Below are 23,705 nucleotides of genomic sequence, written 5' to 3' on the forward strand. Positions count from 1 at the left end.
AGCCCTAGGTGAGCTCAGCAAGCACAGATTTGAGAGCCAAAATCCATACAGAGGATTCTTTGGATACAGAGGATACATTGGTAATGCAGATGCTTCATATTGATGACTATTTTGATTATCCTTATAGTCAAGTCTTTGTTGACAAATAGTGAATGAACAATCTACTCACAATCATGGACCTAGTAGCAATAGAAACATTTATAGTGCTAGTTAATGTCATCATGGGACCCTTCACTCACGTATCACAACAGCCTAAGGATTTTTGATCTTCCCATTCACCTCTTGGAGACCAAATGGACCGGTTATATCTCTTGGACCATTTTCCCTTTTTTATCTCCCAATTTATAGGATTGTGTATAATGTTATAATGTACAGTATATTTAGCTAAAAATTATGTCATAGATCACAGTCTATGGATTTATTATTGCATCTTAGCCAGTTTTTTGTCTAAAATTGCATCAGAAAATGTGCCTTTGGAGCTTGCACTTGTATTTATGAAGTGTTTGCACTACTTTTGTCTCTCAGGTGCACATTGTCCGACACTTTAGAAAACTGAGCACCTAAAGGGGTGTGGTAGTGCTTATTTGAAGAATGCGTCACATTTATTACTGAAATTCAACCCAATTGGGTCACAACAGCATGAAGCAAAAAAAAAAAACACAACAGCAAAAATAAGGTACAAATGGAAACTGGATGTGCCAATGACCTGGCACAACCTGCACATGAGTGCAGCAAACTAGACTAAGGCAGATTGCACCATTTTTCATACATTTTGGCCATTGTGTAAAGCGCTGTTTTTGTAATTATGTAACATGTGTCAAGGAATCGGGTATTTGTGGACATCATGGAAGTCTGTAGTACATCTGTTCCTCTAGTCCCAATCATTTATTTGCTCGTGTACAACTATTAATAAACTTCATTAAGATTTCCAATATTTCTTTGTTCCTCAAGCTGTATACAATTGGATTAATAAATGGAGTTAACACTGTGTAGATTAAAGACTTAAACATATTTTCATTCTGAGAATTTTCTCCTGTTGGCACCACATAAATAGCTATCAAAGAGCCATAGTAAATGGAGACAATTACTAGGTGAGAGCTACATGTTGAGAAAGCCTTCTTCCTTCCAGTTATAGAGGAAATCTTCAGAATGGTAACAAAGATGCATATATAAGACACAACAACAAATAGAAATGGAAAAAAGATAGTGACAAAGCAGATGACTAAGTCCACCCAAATTATTATTGACTTGTCTGAAGATGAAAGGTCAAGAATTTGAGCTATGTCACAGAAGAAATGGTCAATGTAATTTGAGCCACAAAACTGTAGCTGAAACACAAAAATAATTTCACTTGTAATTAGAAAGTAGGAGAAGATCCAAGAAAAAGACACAAGGCAGAGACCGTGTCTAATATTCATGATGGAAGCATAGTGCAATGGATGACAAATAGCCAGATATCGGTCATAGGACATAACTGTTAGCAGGAATGACTGCGCAAAGGCAAGAAAGCTGTGCAAATAATATTGAAGAATACATCCAGTTACAGATAAGTGCCCACTGCCCCACAGGACAACATGGAGCAATGCTGGTAGAATATTTAATGTGAAAAAGACATCAGCTATGGCCAGATTTTTAATGAAGAAGTACATGGGATGTCTGAGATGGTGACTGACTGATATCAATACAATGATAAGAAGGTTTCCAACCAATATAGCAATAAAAATTAAAAGAAAAAAGAAGAAGAACAGAATATTCAAGTTGTTGTTATAAAGGTGTTTGAATCCATGGAGGAAAACTTCATTTACAGTAGTTTGATTGTCTTCACACATGTTATTAGCACATAATAATTTTTCCGGACCTGTAAAAACATAAAAATAAAAGTCAGATCACACCATTATGATTATACAATAGTAATAAAGTATTTGGATGAGGAAACATGAGTTAGGACATTTATTTAAAAATTGCAGATTTAGGGCATAAGTTATAGTGGGTGTAGAGGGAGATGTTATACTATCGCTCAGGTGCTAAAGGCCCAAATACTCCTCATTGAAAAGATAACTGTATGTTAGAGGGAACACGGTTGGGGAAGCACCTTTACCAATATTCTCATGACACTCTACAATTCCTCATCAGCCACATTTCATAACATACCAGATACCTTGTTACCTCGTATAACCCTGTGCTTATATAGCACACAGGCCAATAGTAAATTTATTTATTTTATTTTCTTAAAAGATTTTATTTTAGTGTATTTTATTTCACCCCTCATTAGTTTATATACATAAAAAATTGAACTGGTTATCTCTTTCTCCCAGAACGTGCTGAGCTTAGCATTTAAAGTGAGCCTATATTCCATCTGATGGCAGGAGACACAAAATGAATAAATTATTATAGCAATGAAAATTAAAAGCTACAAATTCAAAATAAAAGAACATTTTAATGTTTACTATTTATTTGTTCATTTTTCTATATATCAAACATCAAATTAAAATATACTGATCCTGTTCTGGGTACCAAAAATAGAAAGTATTAACTATTTGTATTAACTAATTGTTTTATTTGTAAAACAAATTTATTGTGGACATCTATGCACCAATGTCCGGGTAAGTACAGGGGTTAAAATATGACCTAATGTGCCTTGTTGCATTGACAATGGTTTGTTTAGAAAAAAACAAACAGAAATTTTTATTTAAAAAATCCACAGTTTTTTATATGTGCATATATTGTTGTATTATTGTTAAATCAGGATCATGTGTTAAGTTCTTAAGAAATATCTTTATAGCTTTTATATAGAGAAAAATGCTCTATAGCCTATAGTATATGTGAAAAATGCTTTCATGAAATAAAATTAAATAATGTTTATGAATGAATTTTCATACATCTAGTACCTTTGCCAAAGTTAAATAATTTGTGTTTAAAGTCTTATTTTTAGCATATTTCTATTTACTTATCTTTCTGCATTATTAATACAGAATCAAGTTTAAAGATGTGCATATAAAATGTATTGATAATCCTTTACCTGCATATTCCTCACTGTAATCTGCATTGTTTAGAAATGTTTATACCATCATATTACCATAAAACCTGGTGACCACATATACTTACCAAATTCAAGGTGAATACTTAATGATGATCTGGAATGCTTTAGAAAATAATTTCTTAACTGAAATGATTTTTTTACATATAATAAATTACTTGCGAAAAATAAAATATTGTATATATACATATGAACAAAATACCAGTTACAGCGATGTCCCTGGATGATGTGTCCTAATAACCATATCTGACACACTTATTCTCTCTTGGTTTTATATTCTAGTTTGCAACATCTTGGTCAAATCCTTGTGGCATCAATATCTGACAAAAACAACAACACAAACATCCCATGTGTATATAGGAAGAAAAAACAAGGAAAGCAATTATCTTTGTTAATTAAACACATCAAAACAAGGTTTGTTTTTTACAAAAGTGTATGAAATATTCTTTATTCTGTATGCAGGTTAGATTAGTTTGATGAATGGTTAGCTAGTGATAAGCACCTGATTTCTTTAACATAGTTTCCATTATAAAGGAAATCTACCACTCATTTAGTTGCTGGGGTGATTGGAGCAGCATGATTATAACAATATAACACCTAACTTCTGACACCTGACTGTCTTCAGAATTCACAGTCAGAGTATACACTTCATCTTCTTCCTGCCTAGCTTACAATACGTGACAATATAGAACATGCCCGTACGGGAAGTATCTTCCCGCAGGGACGTACTATAACATCCCAGTGCGCGTAGGGGTTAATGTATTTTATCACTGTCCTTGGCCTCTATTTTGCCATTATTTCTAACTGGTTTGGGTAGGTTTGGCATTGTTTTGGGTGCTTTTGGAGTGTTCCAAATGTACTTTGATGTACTCATATGTGGCAGTGAAGGTGGTCAGCTCCTGGTCTCCAGGAATTTTTTTTAAGTAATCACGCACAGCCACCCAAAATACTATTGTCCCATTATGTACTTGCCTTTCTGCACAAAATTATTATACATATCAAATACTGACAGAAATGACAATACAGTATACTGACTTACAGTATTTTACTAACACATTTACGGACATGTTAACACAAAGACAGTTGGACCATCTTATTAATATATTTCTAAAATTTGCCATCTTAGTCTGAAATAAATGAGGATAAATGAAATAGAATATGGGCAAAAAACATTCTGGTGGATATTAGGTGTCATGTCACCCCACAAAACAATTAAATATCAAGTTTATGCACAAAAGCAAGGTAAAGGAGCTTAAACTATTTAACAATGTTTTGTGTTGAGGGATCATAGTATCATAGTATCATAGGCTGGAAAAAGACGCAAGTCCATCAAGTCCAATCTTTAAGAATTAAATAAATGTTTTATCCCCATAACCCGTGATATTTTTTCTCTCCAGAAAGGTATCCAGGCCTCTCTTGTCAGCCATAACAACCTCCTGCGGCAGAGAGTTCCATAGTCTCACTGCTCGTACAGTAAAGAACCTTTGTCTATGTTGATGGTAAAATCTAGGCGCAGAGGATGCCCCCTTGTCCTGGTCACAGGCCTAGGTATAAAAAGATCTTTGGAGAGATCCTTGTACTGTCCGTTCAGGTATTTGTACATTGTAATGAGGTCTCCCCTCAGTCGTCTTTTTTCTAAACTGAATAATCCCAAATTTTGTAATCTGTCAGTGTATTCTAATCCCCCCATTCCCCTAATAATCCTGGTTGCTCTCCTCTGCACCCGTTTCAGCTCTACTATATCCTTTTTATACACTGATGCCCAAAACTGTACACAATATTCCATGTGTGGTCTGACCAGGGATTTGTATAAGGGAAAAACTATGTCTTTATCATGAGAATCTATTCCTCTCTTGATACATTCCATAATTTTATTTGCTTTAGCAGCAGCCGCCTGGCTCTGGTCACTAAAATTAAGTTTACCATCCACCAATACCCCCAAGTCTTTTTCAGCTTCAGTTTTACTAAGTAATTGACCGTTTAGAACATAATTATACTTTTTGTTTCCATGGCCCAAGTGCATAACTTTACATTTATCTACATTAAACCTCATCAACCATTTCTCTGGCCACTCCTCAAGCTTCCACAAATCCCTCTGTAATGCTAAACTATCGACCTCAGTATTTATTACTTTACACAGCTTAGTATCATTTGCAAATATTGAAACTTGACTTTGTAAACCCACTACAAGGTCATTAATAAAAATATTAAAAAGAAGTGGCCCCAATACTGACCCCTGTGGCACTCCACTGGTAACATCAACCCAATCTGAGAATGTGCCATTAATGACCACCCTCTGTTTTCTATCACTAAGCCAATTACTTACCCAAATACACAGATTTTCTCCTATTCCCATCAGTCTCATTTTATATACCAACCTTTTATGTGGCACGGTGTCAAATGCCTTTGAAAAGTCCAGACATACAACATCCACAGCGTCCCCCAGATCCAGTCTTGAACTTACCTCCTCGTAGAAACCAATCAGATTAGTCTGACAGGACCGATCTCTCATAAACCCATGCTGACGCTGGGTTATAAGGTTGTGCACAGTGAGATACTCCAGGATAGCATCTCTAACAAACCCCTCAAATATTTTCCCCACCCTAGCAGTTAGACTCACGGGTCTGTGAGGTCATCGAGGAGCGGCAATTGGTTGCCATGACAAAGACTTGAGGCTGTCTTCTTTTGGCCTATTCAGTACAATGTGCGATTTGCACATTGTAATGAATAATGAGGAAAATCAGACAACCTAGGGTCAAAGTACCCTAGGGAGTCTGAAAAATAGTAACACGCTAAATAAAAGAAAAGTAAAACAAAATTATTTAAAAATAAAACCTAAAAATTTAAATCACCCCCCTTTCCCTCGAACACATATAAATGTAAATAAACATTAAAAATAATAAACATGTTCGGTATTGCCGTTTCCCAAAATGTCTGATCAAAATATAATAACGGTTATTCCCGGTGTTTAACCCCGTAACTGAAAATGCCACTTTTTTGCCATTTGGAAAAATATTAAAAATTCAATAAAAAGTGATCAGAAGGCCATACAAATGGTAGCATTGAAAAAGTCACATCCAAAGTGGGTGCTGTCATGTTTTGCCATCCAAAGTCACAAAACATGACAACACCCACAGGTCCGTACATTGAAGTATGAAAAAGTTATTAGCGCCAGAATATAGCAAAATGATTTTTTTTTTGTACAGGAGGTATTAATTTTTGTATGTATGAAAAGATTATAAAATCTATACATATTTCATATCAACGTGATTGCAGCAACCTAAAGAATGAAGTAGACATGTAATTTGAGGCGCACAGTGAAAGCCGTAAAATCCAAGCCCAGAAGAAAATGGTACAAATGCGTTTTTTTCACTGCATTTGAAATTTGTTCATGCTTTCCAGTACATGGCATAGAATATTAAATATTGTCACTAGGAAGTGAAATTTGTTACTTAAAAACAAGCCCTCACACAGCTCTTTACATGGAAAAATAATAAAGTTATAGATTTTTGAAGGTGGGGAGTAAAAAATGGAAACGAGTCAAAATAGCAGTCCTCATAATGAAGGGAATCTTTACCAGATTTGGGGGCTGGGTGTGGGACTGGATCATTGACAATAGAAACTGTGGTGCGGAGACTGACCTCAATTACTCTTTCTCCCTGAGCCTGATTTCCCGGTTAAAGTGTGTTGAATTGTGGCAGTATTAGTAATTGTACCACACATATTCTTCCCCACAGACTTTATTGTCCGCATCAGGAATTGCTGTGAGTCCAAGATTTGTGCCATAAATGTCTCATTGCGCAACATGTATTGTTGTAAAATATTGGCATTTATGGTCTTTCAGCAGGTAGAGATGAATTAAATTCATCCCCATTTAAACCATTTCTTCCAGTCCAGCAGGAGGGCTTTTTGTAATAGACAAAAATTCACATTATAGATTTATAGACAGTTCACCAAAAAAGCATACCTTCACCAACCTGATGCATATCAGAATTCCCAATCCCCTGAACTTGATCAGGGTGAAGTGTTTGGGCAATTTTCAGCTTTTGAGCCTCTGCCTGCAATCGTGCCATTTTTTTCTTAATGTCAGCAAGAGAATGGTGCTCGACCTCTTGGGAATTTATTTGTTATAAGATCCCATTTCAGATAACATTTTTTGATAACAGTGGAAGCCTGTCAACAAGCCAGTCAAACAAAAGCTGGTAATTTTGGGAGACCTAGAGCAATGCAAACAAACAAATATAAAAATCTGCTAGTTAAGCAATAACCCCACAAATACACTGTGCAACTCTGCACAAGTTGTTGCCAGTTAAGCATAAACTCCACAAAAACACTATGCCTGAAAAAAAGCAGAGGAAAAAGAGACTAAAACAAGATTAAAGCAAATGAAAATATACCTCCTCCACTCAAATTTCTGTTTCCTTATCAGAAAATGTCCTCTTCTTTTGTTGAGGCCCATTATCATCATCTAAGCCTGCAGAATCATATTCCACAGAAACATGGGGGGGACCACAGGAGCGGAGGGTGGTGGGGGTGCAGATCTGCTGGTGGAGGTCACAACCAGGGTGTTTGTGCGCGCCTGCTCATACTCCTGGGGCACAGTTATAATCAGGGCTGCATCTGCCATGAGGTGGGATGAAAATCCCGCCTCAGGCGGCAGATGACAAATCCAGAAGGAAGCGGCATAATTACCGTTCACAATGGGGATGTTTAAGGGGTACAGTGTGTGACTAAACTGGGTAAGGGTCTGTATATCTGAATTAAACTGGGTGTTATGGGGAACTGTATGTAATTACACTGGGGGGCTGAATCTGTCTATAGGGACAGAACTTAAACTAGGGTTATCTGAATATAGGGGGGGGGGCTCTATATAATTATACGGAGTTGAATAGATGCCAAAATGTAATTTAACTGGGGAGTGAGTGGATATCATATAAATTAAAACTGAGGGGAATAGGAGGGGGCTGTATATAAACACATTAGAAGGTGCCATACATTAATTTTTACCTTATATAAATATAGTATATGTTTTTAAATTAGAGGGGGCTATATATAATATATATATTGTGCTGGCGCTGTATATAAATTCATTAGGGAGCTTTCTGTAAATAAATAACAGTGTGATGTATATTAATAAAATGACAGTATATTATTGAGGTTGCGGACAGTGTTTTCAGACACTTATTCATCTTATAAGTAAAAGCATGTGATTTGGTTTGTTAATGTTCAATACTAATATTAAAAGGGAAGACACATGCTATTGCTTATGTAATTAACTTTGTACAGGCAGTCCCCGGGTTACATACAAGATAGGATCCGGAGGTTTGTTCTTAAGTTGAATTTGTATGTAAGTCAAAACTGTATATTTTATAATTATAGATCCAGACAAAAAAATTTTGGCCCCAGTGACAATTGGAGTTTAAACATTTTTTGCTGTAATGGGACCAAGAATTATCAATAAAGCTTCATTACAGACACCTCACAGCTGATTATTGCAATCTGGAACTATAGTAAAGCATCCAGAGAGCTTCACCAGAGGTCCGAGGGGTCTGTCTGTAACTATGGGTTGTCTGTCTGTCTCTCGGGTGTCCTTAAGTAGGGGACCGCCTGTATACGTAATGACGAATTTTGTACAATATATTTTTTTAGATTTCAAAACACAATGTAAATGTATTATGGGAATGCAGCCTTAGGGGGCTCTATATTAATTAAGGGTTCTGTATATGATATATGATATATAATAATTTATCCGGGGTTCTATATCTAATCAGTTTAGGGGCACCCTGTATATATAATAGCAGGGGGTGCTGTAAATACTTTAATTTATTCTGGGGGGCTTTATGTTGGAAAATTAATTTATTACAATATTTACAATATGATAATTTATTCAGGGGGAATCTAGTATATAGGCGGTCCCCTACTTAAGAACACCCGACTTACATAACGACCCCTAGTTATAAACGGACCTCTCGATGTTGGTTTAATTTACTTTTGCCTTAGGCTACAGTAAACAGATATAACAGTTATCAGGTGTCTGTAATGAAGATTTATTGTTAATCCTGGTTCTTATGACAACCCAACATTTTTAAAATACAATTGTCACAATTGTCATTTTTAAAAAATTGTCTGGGGATTACAATAGTAAAATATACAGTTTAGACTTACATACAAATTCAACTTAAGAACAAACCTACAGAACCCATAATCTATGTAACCGGGGAACTGCCTGTATATTATAATACTTTGGAGGGCCACACACAGTGTATGTTCTATATATGGGGGACAGTGTGGTCAGTTGTGTTGTGAGTGGTTTATATATTTTAGAAGCACTGTTATCCAGATGAAATACTGTAAATGACTGTGGTATTTTATAGGCACAGTGTGGAGATGTGCTGCACAGAGCTGAATACATCTGGTTGTGATTTCAACAGCGATAAACCATGGTTGGGAGAAGTCATATGGAAGTCCCCTTCAACACAATCACTTGTAAGGTACTAAATGCCACTAATTGTAATCAATTGTTAGTAATGTTGTCAGCGTTTTTTGAACAGATTGTAGTATCCAAAAGTAACAGGGGACCAGGCGTTAGGCTTTTTTTGGGTGTGTGTGTGTGGGGGGGGAGGTTTCATTTCAGTTTCCACCAGAATAGGCCAGAATCGGCCCTGGTTATATTCCAAACGTAAATTGAGCACTGGCATCAGTGAAGTGGAGGGCAGCTCTGTGCTCTGAGACTTGCTTCCTCTGTTGACCAGCTGGTGCACAAATTTGTACTTATGGACAGAATTGTGTTCCACGCAGATTGCACCATATTATTGAAGAGCATGCACCACTATTGAATAATCTGGCGCACAATGCACACTCCACAGGCAAAAGTGCACTTTTGATAAATGTGGGCCGATATCTTTATTCTGCGAGTATGATATGGAAGGTGCCTAATTTATATGTATATAATTTTTTTTAAAAAAGTGTCGCGGAGCTCGCAATTACCTTCACTAGGTATAGGCCGGTGAACTTGAGGGCGTTCCGATGCTCTTCAGCGCAGCAGCGCCACCTGGTGGACGTCGGAGGGACTGCCTTAATGAATCCCGGCCGGACCCGAATCCACCGCAGAGAACACGCCGCTGGATCGCGAATGGACCGGGTAAGTAAATCTGCCCCAATGTGTTTTGTGTTGCTTGTGTTATATAATAAAAACACTATTCTATAAAATTTGTTTTTGCATTTCCATCCAAAGTCGTAACTTTTTTTTATTTTTGGAGCTAGTTGAGGGTTTTTTCTTTTCGAATCATTACCTGTCATTTTCCTGGGTACCAATCGGGGGCTTGTGTGACATTTGTGTGACATACAGAGCTGTGTGATGGCTTGTTTTCTGTGTAACAAATTGCACTTCAAAATGGTGGTATTTAATACTCCATGCCATGTACTGGTAAGTGAGAAAAAAAATCCAAATGCAGTAAACTTGGTGAAAAACCGCATTTTCGTCTGGGCTTGGTTTTTACAGATTTCACTGTACACCACAAATGACATGTCTACTTTATTCTTTGGATCGGTACAATTATGGGGATACCAAATTTGTATATGTTTTATAATGTTTTAATACATTTACAAAAATGAAAACCTCCTGTACAAAAAATAATAATTTTATTTTGCCATCTTGTGGTGCTAATAACTTTTTCATACTTTGGTGCCTGGAGCTATGGGTGGTGATATTTTTGGCAACTTTTGACAACGTTTTCAATGACAGCAGTTTTATGACTGCTTTTTAGTATTTTTATTAATGACCTTGTAGTAGGTTTACACAGTCAAGTTTCAATATTTGCAGATGATACTAAGCTGTGTAAAGTAATAAATACTGAGTTCGATAGTTTAGCATTACAGAGGGATTTGTGGAAGCTTGAGGAATGGGTAGAGAAATGGTTGATGAGGTTTAATGTAGATAAATGTAAAGTTATGCACTTGGGACATGGAAACAAAAAGTATAATTATGTTCTGAACAGTCAATTACTTTGTAAAACTGGACTTGGGGGTATTGGTGGATGGTAAACTTAATTTTAGTGACCAGAGCCTGCTGCTAAAGCAAATAAGATTATGGCATGTATCAAGAGAGGAATAGATTTTCATGATAAAGACATAGTTTTGCCCTTATACAAATCCCTGGTCAGACCACACATGGAATATTGTGTACAGATTTGGACACCAGTGTATAAAAAGGACATAGTAGAGCTGGAATGGGTGCAGAGGAGAGCAACCAAGATTATTAGGGGAATGGAGGGACTAGAATACAATGACAGATTACAAAATTTGGGATTATTCAGTTTAGAAAAAAGACGACTGAGAGGAGAAGTCATTATAATGTACAAATACCTGAACGGTCAGTACAAGGATCTCTCCGAAGTTCTTTTTATACCTAGGCATGTGACCAGGACAAGGGGGCATCCTCTGCGCCTAGAGGAGAGGTGATTCTACCATCACCATAGACAAATGTTCTTTACTGTAAGTGCAGTGAGACTGTGGAACATTCTGCCGCAGGAGGTTGTTATGGCCGACTCTATGTACATGTTCAAGAGAAGCCTGGATGCCTTTCTGGAGAGCAAAAATATCACGGGTTATGGGGATAAAACATTTATTTAATTCTTAAAGGTTGGACTTGATAGACTTGCGTCTTTTTTCGGCCTTATATACTATGACTGTACAACCTTTTGATCACTTTTTATTGAATTTTTTATATTTTTCAAAATGGCAAAAAAGTGCCATTTTTTTATTTGGGTGCTATTTTCCGTTACGGGGTTATAAGCTGTTAAAAACCATTATTATTTATTGATAGATCAGCATTTTCGGATGCAGTGATACCTAATGTGTTTATGATTTTTACTGTTCATATTTATATCACTTCTAGGGAAAGAAGGTTGATTTGAATTTTTAGGTTTTTTTTATTATCATTTTTTCAAAAACTTTTTTTATTTTTACTATTTTTCAGACTCCCTAGGGTACTTTAACCCTAGGTTGTCTGATTGATCCTACCATATACTGCCATACTACAGTACAGTCCTACAATCGCACATTGTAAGGAAAGAGTTAAAATGAGACAGCCCTGGGTCTTCGGTAACACTTATCGACTTATCGGCTTTGGAGAGGGCTCAGCCCGTGAGCCCTCTCCATGCATCCGCACCCGGCATGTGATGTACTATTAAGTCACATGTTGGGAAGGGGTTACTGCATTTAAAACAAAATGTGAGTAGTAATTCTTGTGGAATGAGCTGACATTTTTATTGCAATCATTCTGCGGACTGTATGACCTTTTGATCACTTTTCATTATTTTATTAACTTTTTTTTAGTACCATGTAAAGTGGTGACCTGGAAATTTTTTCGTGTTCCTATCTTCACCATATGGGATAATTATCTTAATAGCTCTGGCATTGGGACAACATGGTCATACCTCACCTGTTATGATTTAATAAGTTTATGTGCAAACTCATCCCCCCATATTCTCTACTCTTCTCAGTTACTCCCACATGCCCCCATGTTCTCCCCCACTACACTAAGTTTGCCCCAACTCATATTTCCCCTCACCTCAATGTCAGCAGCCCTGTACACTGCCTACTGCTACAGGTCATGCGATTATGACATAATCGTGGGTCCTGTAGCTTCAAAAAAGTAATATTCTCCTGGGGCAGCAGGACCTGAATGACATCATTTCAGGTCCTGCAGAGAAAAGCTGAGTCCTTAATGCACACTTTTCATTGCATTTCATTGCGGTTTTGAAACCAGCAGGGGATGGGGGGCAGGATTGACCCAAGATGCCACCTCCAGAGAGGTCACTTTCAAAGGTGATTTTGAATGCTGGTATATGGCAAGGCAGAGAGTAATTTTTACAAAGTGCCAGCATGGCAGTGCTGAGGTCTAACACAAAATATAGAACGGTGGGGACATAGTTTGTTATCCAGCTACTACTGACCCTTTCAGGGAAGGAGGCATTGACTCCTTGTCAATGAGCTTGTTGTGCTCAGCTTGCATTATGTGAGATTCATCAAAAATGTCCAGTGGTAGATTAAAAGTCAAAAGCACTCATCAGTACAATCTAATTCTTTTTTTTTTTTGTAACAGCGTGATGAATGGCTGTCACTCCTTCAACACCTGACCTAATTAGTAGATACATTTCTATATTGTAGTGTATTAGGCTCAGTGGATTAGAGATATGCAGGAACCACATGAACTCTGGAACCAGGCTGGGTGCCAACAGTGAGGACTATAAGTGTTGCCTTGTGCGTGTGCATGCATGCCATGCCATGCAGGTATAACATCAGTGAAGTAGCGTAACAGAGAAATGAAGTTAAGGGGAATTGGAATGTATTGGAGGACGTTGGGTGTAACTATGGTGGCATTGAAATTTATGGCATGGTAATTGTCAGCACCTGTCCAGCAACAGCGCAACCACAACCAGGCTTGGCACTAGCTTTCAGACTAGGCAAGTGGTGGCAAACTCAACCTGCGATGTCCCTGCAGGCTAAGGCCCTTCCTAAAGCAGATATACCACCCTGATAAGGGCGAACCCACTTTCAGGAACCTAACTGACGGTCCCTGAGTGACTAGATGGTGGAGCGGACAGGTAACCGGAATACAGGAATAGACCAGTGTTCACACTGGTGCACAGAATACTTACTCAGGTATGGAACAAGGAAAGCAGGATAGCACAAGGAGGTTAACAATACTGAGGGACAAACAACAGATACAGGACTTATATACAGGTCAGGTCAAGATTAAACAGGTTACATACAGGTCAGGTTAAGATACAGCAGACAATCGGAGACAAACAAACCAAATGAAAAACAAGATGGCTGCAAAGGTACAGAATCGGATACAAAACACTAGATACACAGGTAGGACTTGAAGAATAACCAGCAAGGGCTGATGGGAGCAGGCAGGTATATATGCAGTTCCCAGACACGCCTCCAGCAGCACACTGGGGGAACTGTCCATCAGGCTAGTAACCCTTGCTGGGTAGGACTAAAATGCAAGGAACAGGGTGTGGCTCAGTGAATCCAAACATAAGCATTAAGCCACAGTTCACATACAAATAAAAGCCATCTATTCTGCCAAAAGTGGATAGTGCGACATTTCGGGACGGATGTTACAGTAATGAACTTGAAGAAGAATGACAAAGAGAGACCACAGGGGGTACAGCTAAAAGAAGGAGGATCGTTAATTGTTACTTAGTACCAGGCACTTTTCACTATTTTCTGGGCTGAATGAATAAATAAATATAGATACCAACTGTATACAACCTGCACATCATCTGTGTAGTACTAATATCTATAACTGTATGGCAATAATAATAGTTATTGTATATAAGATGCTATTTATGCCAACTGCTTGACTGTAAATAAAAGTTATGTTACAGTGCTAAAGACTCTGTTGAATAAAGTAATATACAGTCAGCTACTATGTGCGGCCTGTTATGAACTTCATGCTGGCAGTATATATCTGCCATGACCTTTATTCTGGTACTGTAGTGCTGCAATAAACTTTATGCTGGTTCTGTATCACTGCAGTGATCTTTGAGCTTCTACATGGTACTGTATCAGTAAAATGATAAAAAATTGTATGTTGATTTAAAAGGAGATATGAGTAACAAGGTTAACAATTGTCTGAGGTAGAAAACAAAGGGTTGTCAAAACATAGGGGTTGCAATTAGGTGCCACAGGATTTAGTCTTTTTAACCCCTTTCTGCAAATAAACGTATTAGTACTGCACTGCGGCATGGGAACCATGGTGCTGTTGCATCCAGCTTCTGGCACTAACTCACAAGCTTAGGACCACCTTCACAACATCAACTTTCCATTCAAATAACTAATGAAGTATAAGAAACGCACAAAAACATATATTTGGTATAAATGTGTCTGTAAAAATCTACCAGAAATAAAACCTCATTAATAAGCTATAGATGCCTGTAAATTTATCATGTGATATCTGATGGAATTAACAATTTTCAGGTACTTGTTGTATATGTTTATTTGTTATATTGTTTTACATTTTCACATTTGCTTTGAAACCTGCTTGATAAAGATTTTTATTCTTTACTATAGTTCAACAACTTTTTCATAGACCCAATGATCTCCTGGTTTTTGAGGCTATAAATGATAGGATTCAGCAGTGGGGTTATCACTGTGTACATTAAAGTCCGAAATTTGTTTTCATCAAGAACATTTTTTGATGATGGCACCAGATAAATTGCAATTAAAGTCCCATAATATGTACATACAACAGTCAGGTGAGAACTACAAGTTGAAAACGCCTTTTTACGGCCAATGACGGAAGACATCTTGAGAATTGTGATGATAATACAAATGTAAGATATAATAACAAGAATAAATGGCACAAATATTAAAAATAGTGATAACACAAAGTCATACCATGAAACCAATGTCGTGTCTGAGGTTGAAAGTTGCAGGATTGGAGCAATGTCACAAAAGAAATGGTCAATGACATTTGAATTACAAAACTGCAACCGATATATTAAAATTATTTCACTTGTTATAAGTATAAAAGCCACAAGCCAAGAAGAACAGACCAGCTGAATGCTATTTCTAGAATTTATTATAGTAGCATAATGTAAAGGGTAGCAGATAGCTAAGTATCTATCAAATGACATTACTGTTAGGAGAAATGACTGTGCAAATCCTGAGAAACAAAGTATATAATACTGAAATATGCAATTTGAAACATGTATTCTCCCAGTTTTCTTTAAAATGACATGTAGCAGTGGAATTACGGCATTTGACGTAGACAGGATGTCAGCTACAGCCAGATTTTGTAAGAAAATATACATAGGATGTTTAAGGTAGTGACTTACAGAAATAAGTAAGACAATCAGAAGATTCTCACAGAGTATAACAATATAGATGAAGAGGAATAGAAGAAAAGGTAAGATCTTGAAATCCTGGAAGCTGTAGAATCCAAGAAGTATAAATTCAGAAACCTTTGTCTGATTATTCTGGCACATGTTTTGTATTGCCGATGAGTTTTCTGAAATATTATTAAACAAAAATTGGCATTAAACATAATTGCAGTATTTGGTATATACATTACATGTACTTTGTAATCAACCTATCTATATATAATATATATTTTCAAAAATAACATAATTTGGGGTACAAAATCTGACAATCACAATGACCCTTAGGTTTTAAATTGACAAATAGCAGCAACTTCATGGAGAGTTGTCCAGATACTCTGGCTTCCCCAGACAGCAAAACCAACCAAAACAAATACATAGATATATCTGTAAGGTAAAGACATGCTCTATAAAGGGATAGAGATATGTTGCTGCCATGTAAATAGATCAAATTTAAATATTAAAAAAGATAAATAAGATTTAACCCATTGCCCCACTACTTCTGAATGTCTATACTTGCTCCATGGAAGAGCTGACATGTTATATTCTGCACTATGGGTGAATAAATGACTATAAACTTCAGGAGTGCTGTTTCTGTGGATTGTTCTTTACAATGGATAAATAAATTAAGCTGTGGTGATGCATTATAATGTAGCCATTGAATATTTATCTTACCTTATTCATATGATGGCTGATAATACTGAAAATATATCAGTCATATTGCTGTCAGGTGCTGTCTATTATCTTTATATAAGAATGCTGAAATTAATCAAATGATTGGCGGCAAAGAGAATGGTGATTTACTATACACTGAGATATGCTTACAAACTTATACATACATGCAGCGACAAAGCATGTTTACACACAAGTCTAAGTGATTGTCTTGGCTTCATCTTGAGATATTTATAGCTGGTAAAACAAAACTGATTGATTAATCCTTGTGGATTTATACATATGTGTCTACATCAGAATGGTCTCCAGAGTCTGAACTAAATGAAAAGCATCATAATATTCATCAGGGACCATTTTCTTACTGGAATAATGAACATAACTTAATGGGCTGACAGATTTCTGTAAATATTAGTTAATCCCAGTTTAATATGTAATGAACAGGATAAGAAAGCATAGAATAATTTTGGACCCATTTTTAGCATCTAAGAGCTAAATAATTATCCTTTTGGGGAAAAAAAACAAAATAAAAAGAAATTAAACAATTATTCTATAATCAATAGGGGGGGGGGGGTTATAATTTTCAATTTATTTATTCCTGTGGTTTTCCTGTTTCCTATTTTCCTGATAGATATCTGATAGATAGATAGATAGATAGATAGATAGATAGATAGATAGATAGCATGAGTATATTGTTAAATCTTGAGCAGATTCACAGAATTCTGAGATGATGGGGGATATTTATCATACGCCGGTGCTCATGCGCCTCTTGATATATCGGCGTTTAGAGATAAATGCAGCTGCCAACTTTTTGCATGGCGCAGGGACAGTAACTGACGCGGCGCAGAGGCCCTGATAAGCAAGTCCTGAAGGGTTCATCTTGATTAAAGTGAGGATGTCCATGTTGGTTTTGGATAGGTGGATCCTCTTGTTGGTGATGATACTACCATCAGTGCTGAACACACACTTGCTGCAGGGTTGGACAGCACCTCCAATGCATTCAGGGCAAACTTGAGCTGTATGTCATGCGTGTGTACACGACTGTGTCATGTAATTTGTGTGCATTTTCACACAACACATTTAAAAGTCCCACCGGCAGAGTAAAACTCCTCCCCGAAGTAGCGCGTCACTTCCCATCTGGTGTTGAATGGGAAGTGACGCGCTACTTCGGGGAGGAGTTTTACTCTCCCGGCGGGACTTTTAAATGAGTTGTGTGTACCATACTTTTATTATATACCAGTCATGATTATGAGCGGTTGATCCGCTGGAAACACGTTGACTTGACCTTACAACTCTGTTTTTGTACCGGTGATTTACCCAATAAAGAAATGTGTATCGGACACTGGCTGGATCGTGAATATTTCCTCTACTCTGTAATTGGTCAGCAACCTTTGCACCACTAAGTTGTGCACATGCGCAAGTCAAGGAATGTGCGACAAGGCCCAATGCTGCTACTAGGGTCCAGCTGTTGTCAGAACACCATGCCTTACACCACCTCACTAGGGGCAACAACCAACTCATCTGTTTGCTCTTGGATCTTGGGTCCCAGCTGTTTGGGGTCTTTCAATTAGACTGATGAGTTTCAGCATAGTCTGCTGTCATTTACCCATTTCTTTGATAAAATTGGTGGAGCAGGCATTGCACTGATTGGTTGAAGAAAGAGGAGAGGAGAAAGCAGAGTAGGAGTAGAAGGAGGAGGCAAGGATAGATGTCTAGAAATCCTGGGTGTAAGCAAAATGTGAGCCTAAATGCCTACTGTCTCCGGCACAGCGGCCACTACATTAACCCAGTGTGCATTTAAAAAGATGTAATGTCCCTACCATGTTTCCTTGTCCATGTGTCAGTTGCGACTGACTTATGACTAATGGCATTGTGCAGTAAGCAACAAATTTTGTCCCCAACCTGTTGGTGCATACTGTGGGACAGCCACCACCATGAGATATTCATGAGAGAGGGAGATGGAGCGGCATGCATAATTAGCAGCCAGAAGTGCCAGACATCTTGACCCTGCACTCCATGCTGCTAATTATAATGTTTTTTTTTTAGGTGATCTCTGTGTGCCACACTTAGTGAAGACAATCGCAGATGTCAAGATGAAGGGGATCTTATGTGAGTATCCTTAGATTTTTTTTGTTTTTTTAAGTGCTTGATTTCTTTTAAAGCTGCCTGTCTCCATCAGCCTTAATGGTAGAATTTCAAAGGCCAGCAATTTGGAAATTATTTTTTTCAGGACCAGAACTTGTAGGGTACATGGCCTAAACGTCCTCTTTCTCTCCATTATTTGGAGGATCGAAAGCTGAATGGATGGTGTGGAGATGATGATGGTGATGCTGCTGGTGGTGGTAGTGGTGGGGGTGTCAGATGTTCTCCTTGCGACGAGGTACTTGAGAGGCAGTGGTACAGACTGAGCCTACTGAAGCAGCAGAGGGACCCAAAGGTGTTTCCAGGCTTTTTTTTTATGTCTCATCTGCTGCAGCTCATGTTTACTTGACAGGTGCCTGGTCGCATACAAGGTGCTCAGATTGCTGAGACTTTGCAGTGCTTTATAGACTAGTGGCACATTGTGCAAATGACACCTGTTCTGTCTTCTGTACAACTATGAATATGTATAAAAGGAAACAAGTGTGAGCCAAGGGCAAGCTCCGGAAGAAGCTGGAATCATCGAAACCCACGTTCGAGCATATGCTTCTTTGGCTCAAGTGCTGTTTTATTATCACACTTGTGAGAATAATAAAAAGAATTTTCTACTTTTGAAAGTAAGATCTATGCCATAAATTTGTTTTGCTTTATCCTGTTTTTAAATCCTAGAGATCCTGCTGATACGGAGAAGGTTTGTTGCCGTGATCCTGATTAGTGTGAACAGGACACAAAAGAAAATATACCGGAGAAGTGTTGGCAGATTGGAAACTTGTCCATTTGCAGCATAAAGAAGACACTGTGGTTTTTTTCTTTGATCAATCTGGACAGCAAGTGGAGGTAGTAGCTTGGTTTTTTCACTATACTGACTTTCAAGGTGATAGCTCTGGACTTACACCTGTGCCATAGCTCCCTCACTTGGACTGGAACTGAAGTATACAAAATTCTACATATCTTTAGAAATACATACAGGCCACATATAAAGTGAGACAAATACTTAACCACTTACCAATGTGTGACGTATTAGTACATCACATGTTGGCTGTGGGTGTATGGAGATGGCCAGGGTCAACCCTGCAATTGCTGCTGGCAGCTTTGCATGGGTGCTTCTTGTGACGTTATTGGGGAGTAATGATCTGTTGCTATGACAGCCTCAGGTCTTTGCAAATTGTAATACATGATCATTAAAATTCCCATTTACCGCCATACTCTAGTATGGTGGTATATGTTAGGTTCACTCAGACAACCTAGGGTTAAACTACCCTAGGGAGTCTAAAAATAGTAAAAAAAAAAAAGAATTTAAAAGTAAAAATCATAAGAATGTTAGGTATCATCGTGTCCCAAAATGTCCAATCTATCAAAATATAATAACAGTTATTCCCTGCGTTTGACTCTGTAACGAAAAATAGCTCCCAAAAATTAAAAACGCCACTTTTTCGCTATTTCGCAACATATAAAAAATGTAATAAAAAGGGATCAATAGGCTATATAGTCCTCAAAATGGTAGCAATAAAAACGTCATCTCAAGTCGCTAAAAATTATAACTCAAACAGCGCCACACACTGAAGTATGAAAACGTTATTAGCGCCAGAAGATGGCAAAAAAAAAAAGTATTTTGTTTTTGTACATTATGTTTTAATTTTTTAAAATGTATAAAAACACAATAAATCCTATACAAATTTGGTATCTCTGTACCAACTCAAAAAATAACGGAGACATGTAATTTGGAACGTACAGTGAAAGCAGTAAAAGCCGTGCTGCTAATTATTCATGCCTCTCGCGTGACGTCACCTCTCCAACATGAGAGTGGGAGGTTAATATCAAGCAGAAGGCATGAATTCAGGTGGCAAAACTAAATTAAATATGGAAGAAATATGTGCTTTAAGGATAAAGTGATGCAAAGCCACAATCAACAAAGTAAAAATGAGAAAGGACATAAGCATAAAGGCATGTTGGCATGTTTGCATTCTAAACCATGTAAAGATGCTGCTCGTAGGAAAACTTGTGAAGTTATTACACATGGATTATTTATATGATAGAATGGCCCTGTGGCCTTAAAAATATAGGGAGAACTATATATACTCTATATATTAACAAATAGTACAAATAGCAAAGAGAAATACTGTACAGAAAATTTGTATAATGCAGTAAATGCAAATATTTCTAATACTGGAGCTATAAGGGAAAACTGTATGATGCAAATAGTACTAAGAATGGAATTGTAAGGTAATACTGAAAAATGCAAATAGTAATGAGACTGGTACTGTAAGGTAACACTGTATTATGCAAATAATACTGAGACTGTAAGATAATGTCAGGGTTCTGGATCAATGGACCCTCTGGTACTAGTCGACACCCGGGACCGGAGTCTAAGGGGCACCTGGTCTTCACCAGAGGCCACCGCAGGAATCCAGGAACACAAGAATGCAGGAACACGGGAACGCAGGAACAGGAACGCAGGGACACAGAGGGGCTTTCACTTCACTGGAAATGGCTTGAAGATCCGGCAGGGAATCCTGGGAACAGCCGGCCTTTAAGGAAACCCAGAAGTACCAGCGGTACGCACAAGCAACCACACCTTGTCACCCGGAGAGAAGAAAGGAGGAGCTTGACACTTCATATCAGCCTGGGTCTTGGTGCAGTCTGTGGCTCAGAGTAGAGACTGGCGGTTCTGGTCCCAAATGGATTTGAGCTCCTGCACCAGATTCTCTACCACAGGAACATTGGAGGAAGTAGACAGCGGAAGAGGAGGACGAAGAATTTGTCCATAGACCGCAAAAAACGGAGCTGCGCCAGCAGACCCAAAGTCCAAGGAATTGTAGGAGAACTCAGCCCAAGGTAGCAGGTCAGCCCAGTTATCTTGACAGACTGAGATGAAATGGCAGAAGTAACAGGCCAAAGTCTGGTTAACCCTTTCTACTTGACCATTCGACTGAGGGTGGTAGGTAGAAAAAAAGTCAAGGTTAACTTGCAGCTGGTTACACAAGGAACGCCAGAACTTGGAGAAAAACTGGACCTCTCGGTCGGACATGATGTGCAGCGGAAGACCATGCAGCCGGAAGATATGTTTAAAGAATAAACTTTCCGGCCAAGGAGAAGATGGAAGACCTGGAAGGGGAACAAAATGGGACATCTTGGAAAAGCGATCCGTCACCACCCAGTGATGCCAAAGGAGACAGGCAGATCAGTGACAAAGTCCATTGCCACATGAGACCACGGGCAACTGGGTATCGACAACGCAAGTAACAGTTCAGCCGGTTTGAAGCAAGAGGCATTGTTACGGGCACAGGAGGAGCAGGATCCCACCCCTGGGTGCCCAGCCACACATGAAGAATGTCCCCAAGACAGAATCCTCTTCCAAAGAGCTGGTCTAACATATGTCTTGCCTGGAGGTAGCTGCTGAAGATCCACCAGTGCTGCAACAAGAAGCTGTTCAGGAGAGATGATATGCCAAGGAACTGGGTCTTCACCAACAAGATCCAAAGCACGGGACAGCGCATCAGCCCAGACATTCTTGTCCGCAGGACGGAAATAAATCAGCAAGTTGAAAGGTGAGAAAAACAATGACCAACAAGCTTGCCTGGGATTCAGACACTGGGCTTTCTGAAGGTACAATAGGTTCTTGTGGTCAGTGTACACACAAACTGGATGGAAAGCTGCCTCCAGTAGATACCGCGATTTTTCAAGAGCAGATGGCTGAGAGTTCTCTGTCACTAATCAAATAATTTCTCTCTGTGGGAGAAAAAGTCCTTAAAAAGAAGTGAGGGTGTGGCCCTTAGGCCCTTTCTGGATGAGTAAGGCTCCTGCTCCAATGGAGGATGCATCCACCCCAAGATGAAAGGGTTTGTCTGTGTCAGGCCTAGTGAGCACAGGAGCCGAGGCAAAAACAGACTTCAACCTGGAGAAGGCCTCTTCAGCTGCAGGAGGGTAGGCACGGGAATTGCCACCCAGCTGGAGAGGAGGACTTGAGTATGAAACCTCTTTGCAGGTTCTTCTTTATGCACTCGGACAAGGCAGCTGTCTCAGGAACAGAAAGAGAGTAAACACGACTTCTAGGAGGAGAGGCACCTGGCAGGAGATCCACAGGGCAATCATAGGGACGATGCGGTGTCTCTGCTTGTTTTTTGGAGAAAACATTCGCAGAGTCCTGGTAACAAGCTAGCAGACCCTTCAGAGACTTGGAGACACCAAGGATCTCACCAGTTTTCCAGTTGAGGACCTGAGCATGGAGTTGCAGCCATGGACGACCCAGGAGAAGAGATGATGTGGAGCATGGCAGGACATAGAAGAACAGTCTTTCTTTATGCAGGGCTCCAATTTGAAGACAGATAGGCTCAGTGCGGTACCGGACCAGATCGGAGAGAAGCTGTGCGCTGACTGAGGAGATGACAACAGCTTGCTTGAAGGGAACCACTGGAATGTGATGCTGGGAGACAAGAGCAGCATCCACAAAGTTCCCCGTGGAACCAGAGTCCAAGAATGCTAAGAGTTGCACTGGAACGCTGGTACCAATGCTGAGGAGCACTGGAACTGTCAGGCGTGGAGAAGCTGAATTCACACTTAAGGACGATTCCCCCAGAAGGCTTAGGTGCTGGCATTTCCCTGACGTTGGGGACAGGCTGGACAAGCCCCGATGAAGTGCTTGGGACTGTCACAGTACAGGCAGTGACACTGAGGAGCACTGGAACTGTCAGGCATGGAGAAGCTGAATTCGCACATAGGGACGCTTCTCCCAGAAGCCTTAGGTGCTGGCATTTCCCGGATGTTGGGGACAGGTTGGATAAGCCCCGATGAAGTGCTTGGGACTGGCACAGTACAGGCAGAGGTTTTCTTGACACCACTTGGACATTTCTTAGCCGTGAGTCGGGCTCTGTCAACTTGCAGTGGCTCCACTGTAGACTGTGAGGCCAGAGGCTGGAGCAGCTTTTGGAAAACTGGAGCCAAGCGAGGCAGACATGGAAGCCGGACTT

General features: G+C 38.9%; 2 protein-coding genes across 2 annotated transcripts; both read right to left on the bottom strand.

Moving 5' to 3' along the window:
• Window positions 1-881: 881 nt before the first annotated feature.
• On the bottom strand, window positions 882-7,110 carry LOC140070225 (olfactory receptor 10A7-like). Its single transcript, XM_072116575.1, has 2 exons — window positions 7,005-7,110; window positions 882-1,858 (listed from the first exon to the last, which is right to left on the bottom strand). The coding sequence occupies exons 1-2, from the start codon at window positions 7,108-7,110 to the stop codon at window positions 882-884; spliced, it is 1,083 nt and encodes a 360-aa protein (XP_071972676.1).
• Window positions 7,111-15,105: 7,995 nt separating this feature from the next.
• On the bottom strand, window positions 15,106-16,038 carry LOC140070226 (olfactory receptor 1S1-like). Its single transcript, XM_072116576.1, has one exon. The coding sequence runs from the start codon at window positions 16,036-16,038 to the stop codon at window positions 15,106-15,108; it is 933 nt and encodes a 310-aa protein (XP_071972677.1).
• Window positions 16,039-23,705: the final 7,667 nt, after the last annotated feature.

This window comes from Engystomops pustulosus, chromosome 7 (genome assembly GCF_040894005.1).
Source record: "Engystomops pustulosus chromosome 7, aEngPut4.maternal, whole genome shotgun sequence".
Lineage (NCBI taxonomy): Eukaryota > Metazoa > Chordata > Amphibia > Anura > Leptodactylidae > Engystomops > Engystomops pustulosus.

What these genes read in the sequence shown, in the direction of transcription:
- LOC140070225 (XM_072116575.1), bottom strand. Translation starts at nt 7,110, where the DNA reads ATGGCACGATTGCAGGCAGAGGCTCAAAAGCTGAAAATTGCCCAAACA. An exon ending in TATGCATCAGGTTGGTGAAG is followed by an intron (nt 1,859 to 7,004) that starts GTATGCTTTTTT and finishes ATGTTTTTACAG; the next exon opens with GTCCGGAAAAATTATTATGT.
- LOC140070226 (XM_072116576.1), bottom strand. Translation starts at nt 16,038, where the DNA reads ATGTGCCAGAATAATCAGACAAAGGTTTCTGAATTTATACTTCTTGGA.